Genomic DNA, 15,747 nt, shown 5'->3' on the forward strand with positions numbered 1-15,747 from the left:
TATATACTTTGTCATTTATTTATTGAGAAAAATTATCCAGTGTTAAATATTTTTGTGAGTGGCAAAAGTATGTGAATCTTTGCTTTCAGTATCTGGTGTGACCCCCTTTTGCAGCAATAACTGAAAGTAACGTTTCTTGTAACTGCTGATCAGTCCTGCACAACGGTCTGTAGGAATTTTAACCCATTCCTCAGTACAGAGTTCTACCATTCTTTGGTAGAACGACTTATGTGCTTGGGGTCATTGTCTTGCTGCATAACCCACTTTCTCTTGAGATTCAGTTCTCGGACAGATGTCCTGACATTTTCCTTCAGAATTTGCTGGTATAATTCAGAATTCATTGTTCCATCAATGATGGCAAGCCGTCCTGGACCAGATGCAGCAAAACATGCCCAAACCATGATACTACCACCACCATGTTTCACAGATGGGATAAGGTTCTTATGCTGGAATGCAGTGTTTTCTTTCTCCGAACATAAAGCTGCTAATTTAACGCTTAAATGCATGGATGTTTTGCCAATCATTATTACATATTCGGGTCTTTAGCGACCCGGACCTATATATCCAGCCCGGATGGATCTCTAACTGCTGCAATAGCAAAAAAACTCTCTTGATATTTTAAGAACAATTACAGAAGAATAAAATAAAGCATATTTTGTTACCTTTTGAAACTTAAAATGGTTCAATTTGAGCAGATGGTTTTACCATCGCTGTCATCGTCAGAGTGCACTTCCACAGTACATTCAGCACCTGCCTCACATTCACGATCTCAACCATATTCTCAAAACTATCGTTTTCAATAACTTCATATTCAATATTTTGATCACTGGCAGCTTATTCACCACATTCCAGCATCAAATGACAGTGACATTTATATTTCATTGCGTATAGTAATTGCTCTGCAGTAAAGCCATTCAAACCACTTCAATTTTTGCTGATGATATTCCGTTTGTTTTATGCCTGCGGTAATTATGAGTGAAACGTCACATCATCAATGTGTATCAAACAGTGCCACCTTGAGGAAAAACGATGCATTGCACATATTGCGTCATCAGATATGTAAATATAGTTGCGCAGGAAAAAAATACTTACACATTTACATACCTCGGGTCTCTAGAGACCCTATACACTTTTTTTTACAAAAAATTAATCCGAAAACTGGCATTCTTTTATATTTTACTATTTTTTTCTTGTTATATTGTTTATAATTAATAGATTGAGGAATACTAAGAAAGTTGATGTCTAACTTAAAAAAATGAAGGAGGGAAAGGGTAGACAATTATGTCCTGGGTCGCTAAAGACCTGAGGTATGCATTTAAGGGTTAAACCAAAAAGTTATATTTTGGTCTCATCCATCCACAAAAATTTCTCCAGTATTCCTCTGGCTTATCCACATGATCTTTAGCAAACTGCAGATGGGCAGCAATGTTCTTTTTGGAGAGCAGTGGCTTTCTTCTTGCGACTCTGCCATGGACACCATGGATGTTCAGTGTTCTCCTGATGATGGGCTCATAAACATTTAATATTAGCCAATGTGAGAAAGGCCTTTAGTTGCTTAGAAGTTAGCCTGCAGTCCTTTGAAACCTAGTGGACTTTTACACGTTTTGATTTTAGAGTGTTCTTTGTTGATGGACCACTCCTGGGGAGGGTAACAGTGGTCTTGAATTTCCTCTATTTGTACACAATCTGTCTGACTGTGGATTGGTGGAGTCCAAACTCATTAGAGATGGCTTTGAAAACTTTTCTAGCCTGATGAGCAACATCGATTCTTTTTCTGAGGTCCTCAGTAGGGATGCACCGATACCACTTTTCCCAGTACTCGCCCGATACGATACTTTTATTTTTGGTACTTACCGATACCGAGTACCGATACCAATATTTTTATTGCATTTGTAAATTTTTTAAATATTGGGTAGATAAACCAAAAGAGCATGTATAATGTTAGTTGGTTAACTAAGTCAAAACAAAATTTATTCAGACACCTTCAACATTTCTCACATTATCACAGTTTATTCGCTATAGTTTAGAAAATGGTAATAAAATATGACAAGAACAGAGTTAAAACTGTGCCAGAACAAATTCAGCTTGATAATGTTAGATAACTTTGATAGAAAGGTATGTGATAGATTACAATCAACCAAAAATTAGACAGCTGTTTGTATGACAGTATTTACACAACTATCAATACTTAGTCGGGCAACCCTTAGCCTTAATGACAGCCTGTAGTCTCCTGGGCATGCTGTCATCTAGCTTCATGCAAACCTCAACTTCAATGTTTTTTCCCAGACTCGGTCTGAATAATTTTTGGTCCCAAATTTGTATAAATTTTACAGGTAGTCCACTATATGAAGAATTTTTGGATATGATTTGTCACAGTTTACTTTATTTAGCTATTCTCACTTACATAAATGAACTATAGTGTCCTGCACCCACTAGTAAAAAAATATCAAAAATGATATCTGGTCTCTGAATAATTTTTGGTTTGACTGTATATCCTTCGGTTATTTTCACACTTAATTATGCCCATTAAAAAGTATTTTACAAGTTTTTGTAACTTTCACTGTTCATTTTTTTGCTCTGTGGTACAGCATCTTTAATTTAATAGCATTAGAGCTGCTCCATTGCAGCGGCTTAGTACTGTAATCACGTGCTTTGCTGTAATAATGCAGGGAACCACTCGTTATAAGTCTCCTAACTGTGATATTTTTAGAAATAGAAGTCGCGTTTTTTCATCTGAAACGTGCTGCGATTTATATTCCAAAGTCACTCATATAATGCACAAACACTCAAGCAAGCAAAACACGTGCAACGCGTGCACGTATTTGTACTGGTGCAGAATGAGAGGACAGTAGTAAAGTCTAGCGCATTTCACACAGGCTGCTAGATTCACTTTCGCCAGAAAGTCGTGGATGCCTAAGGTTGAAAATCAGTGATGTTTATAGTGAACGCCCCTATAAATGGTCTTATTTTTACGATTTAGTTTTAATCCAAATGATGCGTGCACTAAGTGAGTGAACATCAAAGATCACACAACAGAAGTGCGCTCTCTCTCTCTCTCTCTCTCCCTACTGTTAAGTAACTTGTGCATTGTTTTACTTGTTTTTTACATATCCGACCGAACTACAAACTTTCCAGTGGTGTCTGTGAGAAAGGCATATTCACTCGACAAGCTCGCGAATCTGCGCCGCTGCGCGCTTAATCCACTCAGCATGCTTTGTTTATCAGCTCGCGCACATCAGCTATACAGGCGTTAATACGTGATGGTATTATAAGTTAATACCATCGTGCATGCTGCGTATTACTGATATTAACTATATGGCTCCGTGTTATGGTCAGGGCAGAACTATCGTTCCAGCCACCAAAGACAGATTCACAAATAACCTGCCTGATTTATCTCAACTGCTCTGTGTACCAATAAGTACACATGAACTAGACGAAATGACTAGCAACATGGGCACTATCTTCTCTAATACATTAGAAGCTGTTTCCCCCATCAAATTGAAAAAAGTTAGAGAAAAACATACTGCGCCATGGTACTACAGTAATACCCATTCTCTCAAGAAAAAAACTTGTAGTCTTGAGCGCAAATGGAGAAAAACTAACTTGGAAGTTTTTAGAATTGCGTGGAAAAACAGTATGTCCAGCTATAGACAGGCTCTAAAAGCTTCCAGGGCCGAGCATATCCACAAACTCATAGAAAATAACCAAAACAGTTTGGTTATTTTCTATGAGTTTGTGGATATGCTCAAAACATATTGCTTTTAGAGCCTGTCTATAGCTATATATATATATATATATATATATATATATATATATATATATATATATATATATATATATATATATATATATATTCCTATTCACCTGGGGTGTCTTGCTTTAAAGATGAAAATCAAATTAGTTTCTATTATCAATGTTATCTGTTTAACTAATCTGGTTTAATTAACTAAAAGACGATGCTACCATTTTTGGTAACTTCATTTCACTTTGCCCAAACTCAAATAATGATATGCATAAAGCTTAATCTTAATAAATGTAATCTTAATTCAAATGTATCCTAAAAAAAATTAAAAAATAAAATAAAGAAATGTATTAAATTAATCAATTACACATGCTGTTTAGTTACATGATATGAATGTTTTATTAATAAATGTAACAGAAAAACAAATGTTTTTTAAAATGATTATTTTTCCTAATGGAAACATTTCAAGAAAAACATGCTTTCTAGGGATATTGTTTTGTTTTTCATTTCCATCCTGTTTTTTTTATTGTCTCCCTTTTGAATTTATGAGCTTGACCATCACATAATTCTGAACATATTAATTCATTTTTATTTAAGGTACAGAGCTAGAAAGGTACTGCATAATAGGAATGACCCATTCACAGTATCATCTTTCAGACCTTACAAGTGTTTACATGTAAACACTATAAGCATGTTTACAGCGAGGAAAGATGTTGGCTCAGTGATAGAGGCTCATGGTTATCTTTAGTTATCACCAAGGACAATTTTAGTTTAAATGCATCTCTCAAGGGTGCACTGGCAACACGCTGTGACAAAAATATAATCATCCATTGTGTGCTTTGTGTTTTTTCTCTACCAGGCTTACGTCCTGGCCAGATTTCTTGTGTTGCTGGCTGGCTTCCCTTTCCTCTGGGCTTTACTGCAGTCTGTTAGAATATAACTGCTGAAGAGAACCAAAATCCTAGCCTTATCTCACACTGCCGTTGCTTAAATATAGTTAATAGACACCATAATAATGTATAATTCTTTAGTTTCATCATGCAAGTAACAGCACTGCCACACAAGTCTGCTGTTTTGTAACTCTCTTTTACCTAACATACTTAAATGGTAGACACAAATTGTTTAATGATGTGTTACTCTTTGACAGAGCATTGTCAGTTCTTTTTGCTGTTATCAGGAAAAAAAGTGCAACTGAGCTTGCCGATGCGTTTGCCAACCTCTATACTATACAATACAATACAATAATATAATATAATATAATATAATATAATATAATGATACTTATACTAATATATATTTATGCTTTTGATATATGTAGTTGATAGCATATGTGGTTGTTTCTGTAAAAATTTTTTTTATATAATAATAAGACTTTTTTAGAGAATATATATTAGATTATTATCCATCCATCCATCCATTTTGCAAATCACTTATTCTCTGTGGTGTTGCAGGTAAATTACTATGATTTTTTTATTTTATTTTTTTGATTGTTTATTCTCGTTTTGAACATAAATCTCATTAATTTGTGTTAGATTTACACTTAAAATAAGAAAAAATTGCAGCACTTAATATCTTCTGAAATTTTGCTTCTCAAGTAAATTGAGAAGGATGTTCTGACATTTTCACTGGAAATCAAGACGGAAATATATATATTTTTATTTTATACATCAATTTTTCAAACTTTTAAAAATTATTTATTTATTTTGATTAGCTTTACCCTATGTAAAGTATGTTCTTAATAAACATCTTAAAACGTTTTTTTGTACCCAGTAATAACTAAACCATGGCACATACCAGGCTGAACAATTCTGCCAGGCGCTGAGGTGGGCGGGTCAGTGAGGTGGGTGATGAAGGACAACAAAGGATACAGGAAGAGTCAGGAAATGGAGGAGAGGTGGACAGTTATTATGAAGTGCCTGTGATATGTGACAGCCCCTGTCATCCACCAGGACACATAATCTCATCAAGCCTGACAGAAAAAGGCTCTGCCGTCTAATCCATGAAGGAGAAATACTCATCACTGATCTTTATTTCACTCCGGAAGTGTGAGTTCTGTAGAGGTCACACACTGTTTAACAGACGCCCCTGCTTTAAATCGACACATCCATCCACTGGCAGGAGAAGTGGACTTTTCCCCACTTATCTTACATCGCAACTGACAATGTGGCAGATAAAATGGGAAATGTATACTAAAATGCTCTTTACCTGCCCGGCTTTGGCGTTTTCACAGACAAAGGTCTCGTAGAAGGATGCCAACATGGGGGGGTTATCGTTGACATCCAGTACACGGATGTACACAGGCACTCGGCTGGTCTGCTCGGCGTTGTCTAAGTGTCCTTAAAAAGATGTGACAGATGATGGTTGACTACTTGAGATGATAGAAACTCATGTTATTGGAGTCACAGGAGGAAACTGGATTTCTAATTTAAAAAAGTAAACTAATATATTTAGTCAATATAAGCTGCCATGGTAAATGAAAATGCGTAAATCTCATTGGAGAAATTTAATGCTGGATGACTTGAGCTTATCAGCCTAAATTCATTCCAAATGCCGTGTGGAGTTACTTACTGAACTCTGTTGCGATCACTGAGATGTTGTGCCAAGCTAATTCCTCTCGGTCCAGAGGCCTCTGCAGGAATATAGATCCATTCCCAGCATAGACACCAAAAATCCAGTCAACATCTGTGTGCCGATCAATGGAGTACCTGTAATTCAAACCGTTTAGCTCAATTGTCAACAGTATGTTTTCAATATGTTTTCAACAGTGTTAAGATTTATTTATTTATTTTTTTCCAAATAGGTCTACCAGTAATTAACTACTTTTAAACTGCATTTTAGCATGACAAAACATGTCATGTGTCACAAGGTAAAACAATGTTACTACACATTTTGAGTGAAATCGGGTCTTTTAAAGGGGTCATATGATGCGATTTCAAGTTTTCCTTTCTCTTTGGAGTGTTACAAGCTGTTCGTGAATAGATAAGATCCCTAAAGTTACAAAGACTAAAGTCTAAAGAGATATTCTTTATAAAAAGTAAGACTGGTCCACGCCCTCCTAAAACTCCTCATTCAAACACACTCCCACATGTCTACGTCACGATGTGGAAATTTGTTTGGTCTTCCAAAGGATGACACGACTAGAAATCAGTGGTTACGTTGAATTTACAACACTGTTCCAGAACAGTTCAACCCAAATATTCAGATGTGTGCAGTGCATTTTATGGAGGACTGTTTCCTGATCTTGGTAGAGTAGACTACAATGCCGGCTGTTCTGACTCACAGACTGTAAGTGCGTTTTCATATTTAAAGAATTTCCCACTGATGATTCAAACGCGAGTTTTGAGAAGCGTAGAGTAGCGCTTGTTGTTCTTCATTTCTCCGATCACAAATGCAGACATGGTTTTATGTTTACACGACGTGGCGTGGCGCGATGCAACGCAACGCGTAAAAAGTCATTATAATCCGTAATTATATCCCCACTGGATGCAACAAATGCCTCGTTTATAATGGGTTTTTCTGGTTTTGTGGACACGGCATCACAGTATGGTAAGGGGTCTAACATTTTCGTCACACGCTTGAGGTATTTGGCCAATCACAACGCAGTGGATAGCTGGCCAATCAGAGCACACTTTGCTTTCAGACCGATGAGCTTTGTAAAAATCGACACGTTTCAGAAAGGCAGGGCATAGAGAAGAAACAATAATGTACAGTATGTGGAAAATGTGTTTTTTTAACCTTAAACCGCATAAACACATTTCAATACACCAAATACACAAAATAATGTTCTTTTTAGCAACATCATATGACCCCTTTAAACTAAGACATGACCTGTGATAAACAGGTTTGTTTCATTTATGCTTAGAGGAAATGTAACGTAAAAATCATAAAAAAGTCAGAGAAAAAAAATGAAATCTTTTTTTTTTGGAAGTGTTGTCATAATTGTTGTTTTGTCTTTGCAGGAAAGAACAATCAGATCCAAACGGCTAAACTTTGCCACCTTTCTGAAAATCTAATTCATTCTAGAAAATTAGTTTGTTTGTGATAGTACATATAGATCAAAGTGATTCGCTGATTTGAGACCATTTGCAAAAATCATTGTGGCAGTTAAGGCCTTTTTATAAAAAAAAAAAAAAAAATTATTTCTAGCTGCATTTAACATAAATTAACTGGTTTAAGTTTAATGCCATCAGTCTAATGGAGATTCATTCAGTTTTCATAGGAAACATGGAAATGCCAGAACATTTTTTAATTGGAGGTTTCAGGCCTGGAAATTGATGAAAAAAAAAATTCAAAATAAAAAGTCATGGAAATACCAATACAGTTTTTACTATACATTTTTCTGGTTATGATCAGCTATGATCATTTCATCAGAATGAAGTTATTCTTTGTGAATACAATCTCTATTAAATTATTTTAAAATGCTTCTACAATAAAAGTAAATTTGTGGAAATTGATCAAAAGGTCTATGCAATTTATTAAAAATCCTCATGGTTTTTGTACCAGAAAAATACAGCTCTGATCAAATTAAGGATATTGTTAGATTATTTTTTTGAATATTTATATTTTACTTGGTTATTTATTTCAAAAGATATTCAGACTTCATGTAGTGAGCTTCTTTTTGTCAGTTGCTTGTAGTGCTGCTAACATTTTTCAAAAAGGTGCACTGACTAATTTGATCTCTTGAAATTCTAATTAGCTTGTAACTTGGCAAAACAGCTTCTCCAACACTGGTTTGTACAAACGTTAACAAGACTGATCCTTTAGAGCGGGAGACACTTGCAAATGCTTGATGCACACCACAGCTATAACTGCATGAAATCCCACTGCCCTGAGCCCACACATGCCCAGTTCTCATTTGTTCGTCTTTCACCAGAAGATCACAATATTGCTCTTTCAAATGCAATCAAATCAGTGGGATTGTTCAGTTTCCTAATTAGCCTCCTGATGTTCAGAGCGACAGTGTTGCTCGTGCATCTGATGTCCCTGATAATTACCAGCCCTGAAGTCCTGTTCTGTGCTGCAGAGGGCTTTTTAATCGTGCCTCCATTCTTCGTTCTTATTTACTGTGGTCTCCGGAGAAAAAAACAAAAAAACATCCATTTATAGTCCTCCTGAGCCTTCTGCATCAGCCTTATCATTAGGGCGCATTTGACAGTGATAATATCCTCATTTATTCTCATAATTGTAGTTTATTACAATTATCTCATAAAGATGCCGCGATTGAAGGACCTCTTGAATTAAATGTGAATTTAATAAGCACGCTTTGAGGAAGCAGTCCATCTAAGCTCATATCGCCATAGCTTCAGACAGATTAATCAGGTTTTGCGATTATCAAAAGGTCACCGGGAAGAAACGGGCAGATGTTTAAGAGGCTTGCAAGTTACACTCTTAAAAATAAAGGTGCTTCACGATGCCATAGAAGAACCTTTTTGTCTAAATGGTTCCATAAAGAACCTTTAACATCTGAAGAACCTTTCTGTTTCACAAAAGGTTCTTTGGGGCGAAATAAGGTTCTTCAGATTATAAAAAGGTAAGAAAGAGATGGTTCTTTAAAGAACCTTTGACTGAATGGTTCTTTGTGGAACCAAAAATGGTTCTTCTATGGCATCGCTTGAAGAACCTTTTGAAGCACCTTTATTTTTAAGAGTATACTGTCAAGCTATTGTGTGTTGGGAAATGTGCATAAAGATGATGGAAACAATGTGGGATGATATTAACGCAAAGCCCTTACTTGACCGGACTGCGGCGTATGTCAGGATCCACAGCGCTGACCAATCCTATCACGGTGCCCACAGCCGCGTCCTCTTTCACCTCCAAAATATAGCTGATTTTCTCAAATTGAGGGGGCTCATCCACATCCTCAACACTGACCCTGACGGTCGCCATGTCCTTAGCATCCAAGCTCAGAAAGCGTGGGTCTGAATGTGTGTTTTGGACCTGGATCTGAAGCGTGTACGATTTCTTCTTTTCATAATCCAGAGGCTGCAACGTAAACATATCCGCAGGAATAAACAACCCACTCAGGGTCACATTTTCAGTACAAAAACCTGCATTTTATTCACAAACCATCCAGTTGAACACGTTTCATTTAAAAAGAAAAAAAATAACAAAAAGCTTTTCAAACTTGCATGAGTGAAATGAAAAATCCTCTGTACCTTCTTAAGACTAAGTATGCCTTCTTGGGTGTTTCTGTCAGTGCTGATGTCGAACACATCCAGAACGTCTCCGCCAACAACTGTGTAGTCCATCTCCGCATTTCTGCCGACGTCGGCATCCACAGCCCTGATCCTGCCAACTGAAGATCCTACCTTGGTGAGCTCTGGAACGCTGATCTGATATATACCTGGGGAACATAATGCTAACGTCAGGTTGTGCTTGAAACTCTGAAATTCTCAAGAGTCTTTTTTTTCTTTTCTTGAGAGAAGATCTATAACATAAACTGTAGTGAACGCTAAAGAAGGGTTCGGAGGAACAAATCGCGCTTGACAATTTACATTCAAAAATCTGATCCCTGCATCTAACACTGTAGCCAATTTAAGTGTTTTTTAAAGCATAGTCTTGGTGTTCTCTTTACTGTAATAAATGGCGAACGTGACCGATATTGTGCTGCCTGCTATAAATCCGCTTTGTGCTCATACCTTGCTTTTCTCTGATTAACGACATAAATTCCAAGCATTTTCTAGTTGCATGCAGGCTAAAAGAATAGATTACATTAAGAGAGACACAAAAGAGTAAGTGAGCTGAGCCCACTCTGTCCATTTAATCAGGATTAACACAGACCTCACACAGTTGCTAAAGCTTTGCCACTAACCATTTTCCTTCACATAAAGATAAAAAAGTGTATCTGTCTTTGTTTTTTGAAGTTTCTGTATTGTATTTCTTGTTATTTGCATGAATCCTATCAGGAATCTTTAGAATTATGGAACAAATGTCTTGTGCAAATGTCAGACCGATGATATTTATGCATTTACATACATATTTTTCTATCTATTGAATGCATGCTTACTCTGCGTGAAACGAGGGGGGTTATCGTTGACATCAGTGAGGCTAATGTTTACTGTGGTGGAGCCTGTTAAACCCCCCTTCTGGCCGGCCATGTCCTTGGCTTCGATCACCACCTGGTAGTGCTCCCTCAGCTCTCTGTCCATATCGGAAGGTCCCAACGCTGTCCGGATTATACCTGAGGGAAAGACGGTTTATTTTCATTCGTTGACATCCGATCCGATCCAGTCCAGTTCTTTACTTTAGGAGATGGACGACACTAGATCGCGGTGGCAGCTGAGTCTTCGTTATGTTTGAACAGTGCAGAACTAATTGTGTACATGCATTGAGACTGACATTTTGCCGCAGAGATTATAATACGCAGCAGCTGCTGATTGAGAGCAAGTTGATCGCTGGGGGTTCTGAAGAAACAAGACCTTGGATTATTAAAAGCGGTGTTTTACAAGCTAAACCAATTTGATCGCAAGCAATTTCAGAGTAAGAAAGCGTTGGACTTGCTTGACAGTTTTGAACCAAAATAAGTGAAGTATTTTTTTTTTCCACAGAAAGAAATACAATATCATACAAGACATAATGTACAGGTATGAAAAGTAAACATTCAAGATAAATTATGAAATAATAAAAAAATTATTAATATTAAATTTTAAGACAACATGTAATCATAATATATATATATATATAAACACACACACATAAAATAATAATAATTATTATTTTTATATATTTTATTTAATATAAATAATAATTATATTATTTAATAATAATTATTATAATTATTTAAAACATATTACAAAATGTCTGGTAACACCTTACAATAAGGCTCATTAGTTAACATTAGTTAACTACTTTATTTAACATGAACTAAGAATGAATAATACTTCTACAGTATTTATTAATCTTGGTTAATGTTAATTTCAACATTTACTAATACATAATTAAAATCAAAAGTTGTGCTTGTTAACATTAGTTAATGCACTGTGAATCAACATGAACTAACATTTTTATTTTCTTTAACTAACATTAATACGGATTAACAAATACTGTAATAAATGTATTGTTCATTGTTTATTCATGTTAGTTATTACGTTAACTAACATTAACTAATGGAACCTTATTGTAAAGTGTTACCAAATTTATTTTGTTATTGTAAATGTTTGTGATCATTGCAAATGTTTTTTAAATCTAGGAAAATGCAAGCTACTGGATAATGTTAACCAATAGCCAAATATCTTTTATGGGATTGCGGGATTGTTTAGTAATCTCACTTTTTGGTTTGTAACGCCATCCTGATTTTTTTCTCACTGAAACTCCTGTTACATCACATTACAAAAGTAAAACGGCCTTCAAACAGTGACTCACGTTGACTTTGAACGTGAAACGCCTGATGTCTCGGTCAGACCCAAAAAAGGCAAAAGGCAAATCCATCACATAGAGAAGAACCCAGGCCCTGCTGCTTCTTTGATTGGCACAAATGTTCCCAGATTAACCCCCACCTCTAATGAATATCCCTTTTTTCGGTCTTGGGATTTCGTGTGCTCATGGACATCATCGTTCGTGTCCCATCTGGGCTAAAGCATATCAGTGTTAAGCTGGACACTAATCTGCCATGGGAGCTTTTGTGTTTCTATTTCTCTTTTGTTTAAACAAAGACCTCTGCGGGAAATGTTCCAGGGCACACATTAGCAATGATTAAGCTCGCTGGGTGAATTTGCTCGGCTAAAATGCTTGAACGACAGAGCTGCAGTACAACCCTTGCCCCACATCAAATTATACAGATACATACACTCTCTCAGCGTCTCTCTGTTCATCTCGCCATCTCTGTCTATGATATAACAGTTCAGCAGGACTGACCTGTATTTGGCTCTACTGAGAAGTATGGATGACCCTGGCTGATGCTGTAGGCCAGCTTTGCACTGTAGCCAAACATTTCATCATCTGCATCCTGGGCGGTAACTTGAGTGACATAGGTGCCTGAAAAACAAGAAATCAGTTCAAGGAAGTGTTCACCTATAAACCCGAAAAATCTGTCATTATGTAGTCACTCACATAATTTGTTATGACTTTCGTTCTTCAGTGGAAAACAAAAAGAGGGAATAAGAATGAGCTTGTTACTCTTGTCCATGACTAAAGAATTCGGATGGAAACTTTCAAGCTACAAAAAGACTTGAAAGATGAATTGAACCAATTTTTGCAAAATGTGAATGATTCATTCATGAATCTGACTAATTTGGTTTTCAAGCTCAACTCGCTGATTCAGTAATCCAGTTGCAGCAGCTAACAGTTTTCCAGGGTAAGATTATCAGTGAATAATGACTAAAATTACCAAATTTACATTTACTTTTTAAAGCTTAAAAAGCTCCAGTCACAATTAATTGAACTGCATGGACTGTATTATTATTATTTTGGACTCTATTATTCCTTAAAATGATGATATACATACTAAAGTATGATGATACAATATTGTTTTGTATTACTTCTGCAATATTTATATACTGTAATTCATGTGGGCTCACAAAACCTTCAAAGCTTGTTTTTGAAGCTGCCGAATCTTACCAATGTGTGACCTCTCAGGTACGGACGCTGTATAAACCTCCTTGTCAAACTTAGGCTCATTGTCATTGATGTCGTGTAGTTTCACAATAAACTCTGTCTCTGGCTCCAGTGGGAGGCCGGTCTTCTTGTCGACAGCCTGAGCTCGGAGCGCGTAGAAAGGCTTCTCCTCTCTGTCCAGGCTCCTGGTAGCATGCAGATCTCCTGAGTTGACATCTATCACAAAGATCGTCCCCGCACCTTCACCTGTGAGAACGTACATAACTGTGCCGTCTCCTCTATCCATATCTGAGTGAAGCTGTTGAGAGGAAGCAATTCAAGCATTTCATCAGCACCTCCGCTCATTCTGCTGTTGATAGGGCTCATGAATATGTATTGCATTCAATATTCTGCATGTATTCAATATCCGTAGATTTTGAAGGAATAAAACAATGAAGAAATACTACAGGGGAATGTAGCAATAGACAGGTACGCCATGGTAAATATGTGAAAATGAGCCCTTGTGGAATTGAATTCTGATGGCATATCAGATGAAAGTATAACATGCTGAATGTGCAATCAAGGTGAATGCACGTCTATTACTAACAGTGATGCTGCCACATGGTATCTCTCGGTGCAACCACTTTTGTCTGATATTCATAAGGCAAATCAAACTTTTCTGCTTCTCGTCTTTCAAAGATGTGTCTAACTGTTGAATTTGTGATATTTACTATTGTTAGAAGAAATGACTGAATTGATTGATAGGAACATCACACTTCACAGCTGAAGGTGTGATGTGATTAGCTTTGACAATGACATCTGATAAGAGGAGTAAGTGAATTTCTTTCCACTTGAATGAGCCGCTTTGTTACAGTAAAATAGGGTAGTAAAATACAAAAGACCATTGAAACACAATGGCTCTTTTGCTCTTCATAATTTTCCCTCTGAACATTTTAGAAATAGCTGCTTCTACTCCACATTGACTGCTACATGATCCAGACACATAATGTCCATAGCAACAATGAGAGCTTTGTGAATTCTGCGCTTACAACATCCCACATGAATAATCCAGTGGTGGGTGATCCTTTGCAAAGCTTTCGAGTCTCCAAGTCAGTGATTCTCAGACTTTTCAGGCCAAGAAGTACCTTTGATCAAATCAGAACATCCAAGTACCACCTAATAAATTCTCATCACTGGAGTGCAAGCTTAAGGACTGTGCAAAAAAGATAGTGCCATATTTTGATTGATATCAATATTCCTGTATAATCTCTTATCAGTTCCTTCACAGGCCTTATGCAGAACAGCATTTACAAGAAAAAACTTCAAGAATTTCAGGTTCTATTGTTGTAAATATACAAATTTTACAATTCAGTTAAAACTCATTAATACTCAATATTATATAGTATTCAAACCCATGCTTAGTATCAATAAAAATGTTTTTAATGTTTTTGATCCTTTAGAGACCAATCATTCTAATATGCTAATTTGGTGCTCAAATGATATTTATTTTTATTAACAATGTTGAAAAGTTGTGCTGCTTAATATTATTGTGGCAATGTGATTTTAGAGAGTACAAAAGAAGAGCATTTATTCGAAATAGAAATCTTTTGTAACATTATAAATGTCTTTACTAATAAGTCACTTTTTGTCAGCTTAATGTGTCCTTGATGAATAAAAGTACTAATTGCTTTCAAAATAAAAATGTCACTTACCTTAAACATTTTGAACTTTAGTGTATATTTAGGGATGCATAATATATCTGTAGTATGTTGGTTATTGTCCATTACTTTTATTTGTTTATTTTGGTATGTTGATATTTATTGTGAAATGCTCGTTTCCCCTACACAAAAAAAAAAAAAAAATTATTCATTGAATTTACTAAAGTTTTTTAAGGTAAGTGGTTGCAATCAATTTATTTTAGCTACATTTAAATAAACAAATTTAGCTGAAAGTTAGTCAACTAAATTTGTTTATTTAAATGTAGCTAAAATAAAATGATTGCAACCACTTACCTTAAAAAAATTTAGTATAATTTTTTTTCAGTGTATTTTTACATTTATATTATATTTGCCATCATCTAATCTTTAATACAATTAATAATTTAATTACAGTTAAATGTATTCTTATTAATATCAAATGTTCCTATTTTACAATAATTTTAGCCTTAAAATGAAAATTACGATCAACTTATCTGTATTGGTCAGATTTTTAATACTAGTGCGATTTTACATATTGAAGATTGTGTCCGATGTTTTCACTAATGTGATACTTCTTGTGCCCCCTTGTTCTGTTTACACAGAAATAGTTTTTTAATTGAATATTTTAAATAATAACTTATATTTTTAGTATTGTACATTTTAAGTTGTGTTGCCTACCAACTCAGGGCCACAGTTTGAGATCTCCTGCTATAAGTAACAGTATCAAGCTGTTATGTTTTATTCTAATCTTTGATCCTGAGCAGCTCTGAGCTTCAG

At 35.7% G+C, this 15,747-nt stretch overlaps 1 protein-coding gene across 2 annotated transcripts in view; it reads right to left on the bottom strand.

Moving 5' to 3' along the window:
- The window catches only part of LOC107567409 (cadherin-6-like), a 41,676-nt gene that overhangs the window by 9,655 nt on the left and 16,274 nt on the right, over positions 1 to 15,747 (bottom strand). Inside the window, exons 1-8 of one of the 2 annotated variants that reach the window (XM_016253086.1) lie at positions 14,323 to 14,646; positions 13,298 to 13,592; positions 12,596 to 12,715; positions 10,749 to 10,922; positions 9,898 to 10,085; positions 9,474 to 9,724; positions 6,311 to 6,447; positions 5,948 to 6,078 (exon numbers count right to left, since the gene is read on the bottom strand). In XM_016253086.1, coding sequence (XP_016108572.1) covers positions 5,948 to 6,078; positions 6,311 to 6,447; positions 9,474 to 9,724; positions 9,898 to 10,085; positions 10,749 to 10,922; positions 12,596 to 12,715; positions 13,298 to 13,592; positions 14,323 to 14,334 — 1,308 coding nt within the window. In that variant the 5' untranslated portion in view covers positions 14,335 to 14,646. Of the gene's footprint in view, positions 1 to 5,947; positions 6,079 to 6,310; positions 6,448 to 9,473; positions 9,725 to 9,897; positions 10,086 to 10,748; positions 10,923 to 12,595; positions 12,716 to 13,297; positions 13,593 to 14,322; positions 14,647 to 15,747 lie in introns of those variants that run through there. The other variant, XM_016253085.1, reaches the window with a different exon arrangement.

Source organism: Sinocyclocheilus grahami, unplaced genomic scaffold, assembly GCF_001515645.1.
Source record: "Sinocyclocheilus grahami isolate Dianchi unplaced genomic scaffold, SAMN03320097.WGS_v1.1 scaffold1156.1, whole genome shotgun sequence".
In the NCBI taxonomy this organism is placed as follows: Eukaryota; Metazoa; Chordata; class Actinopteri; order Cypriniformes; family Cyprinidae; genus Sinocyclocheilus; species Sinocyclocheilus grahami.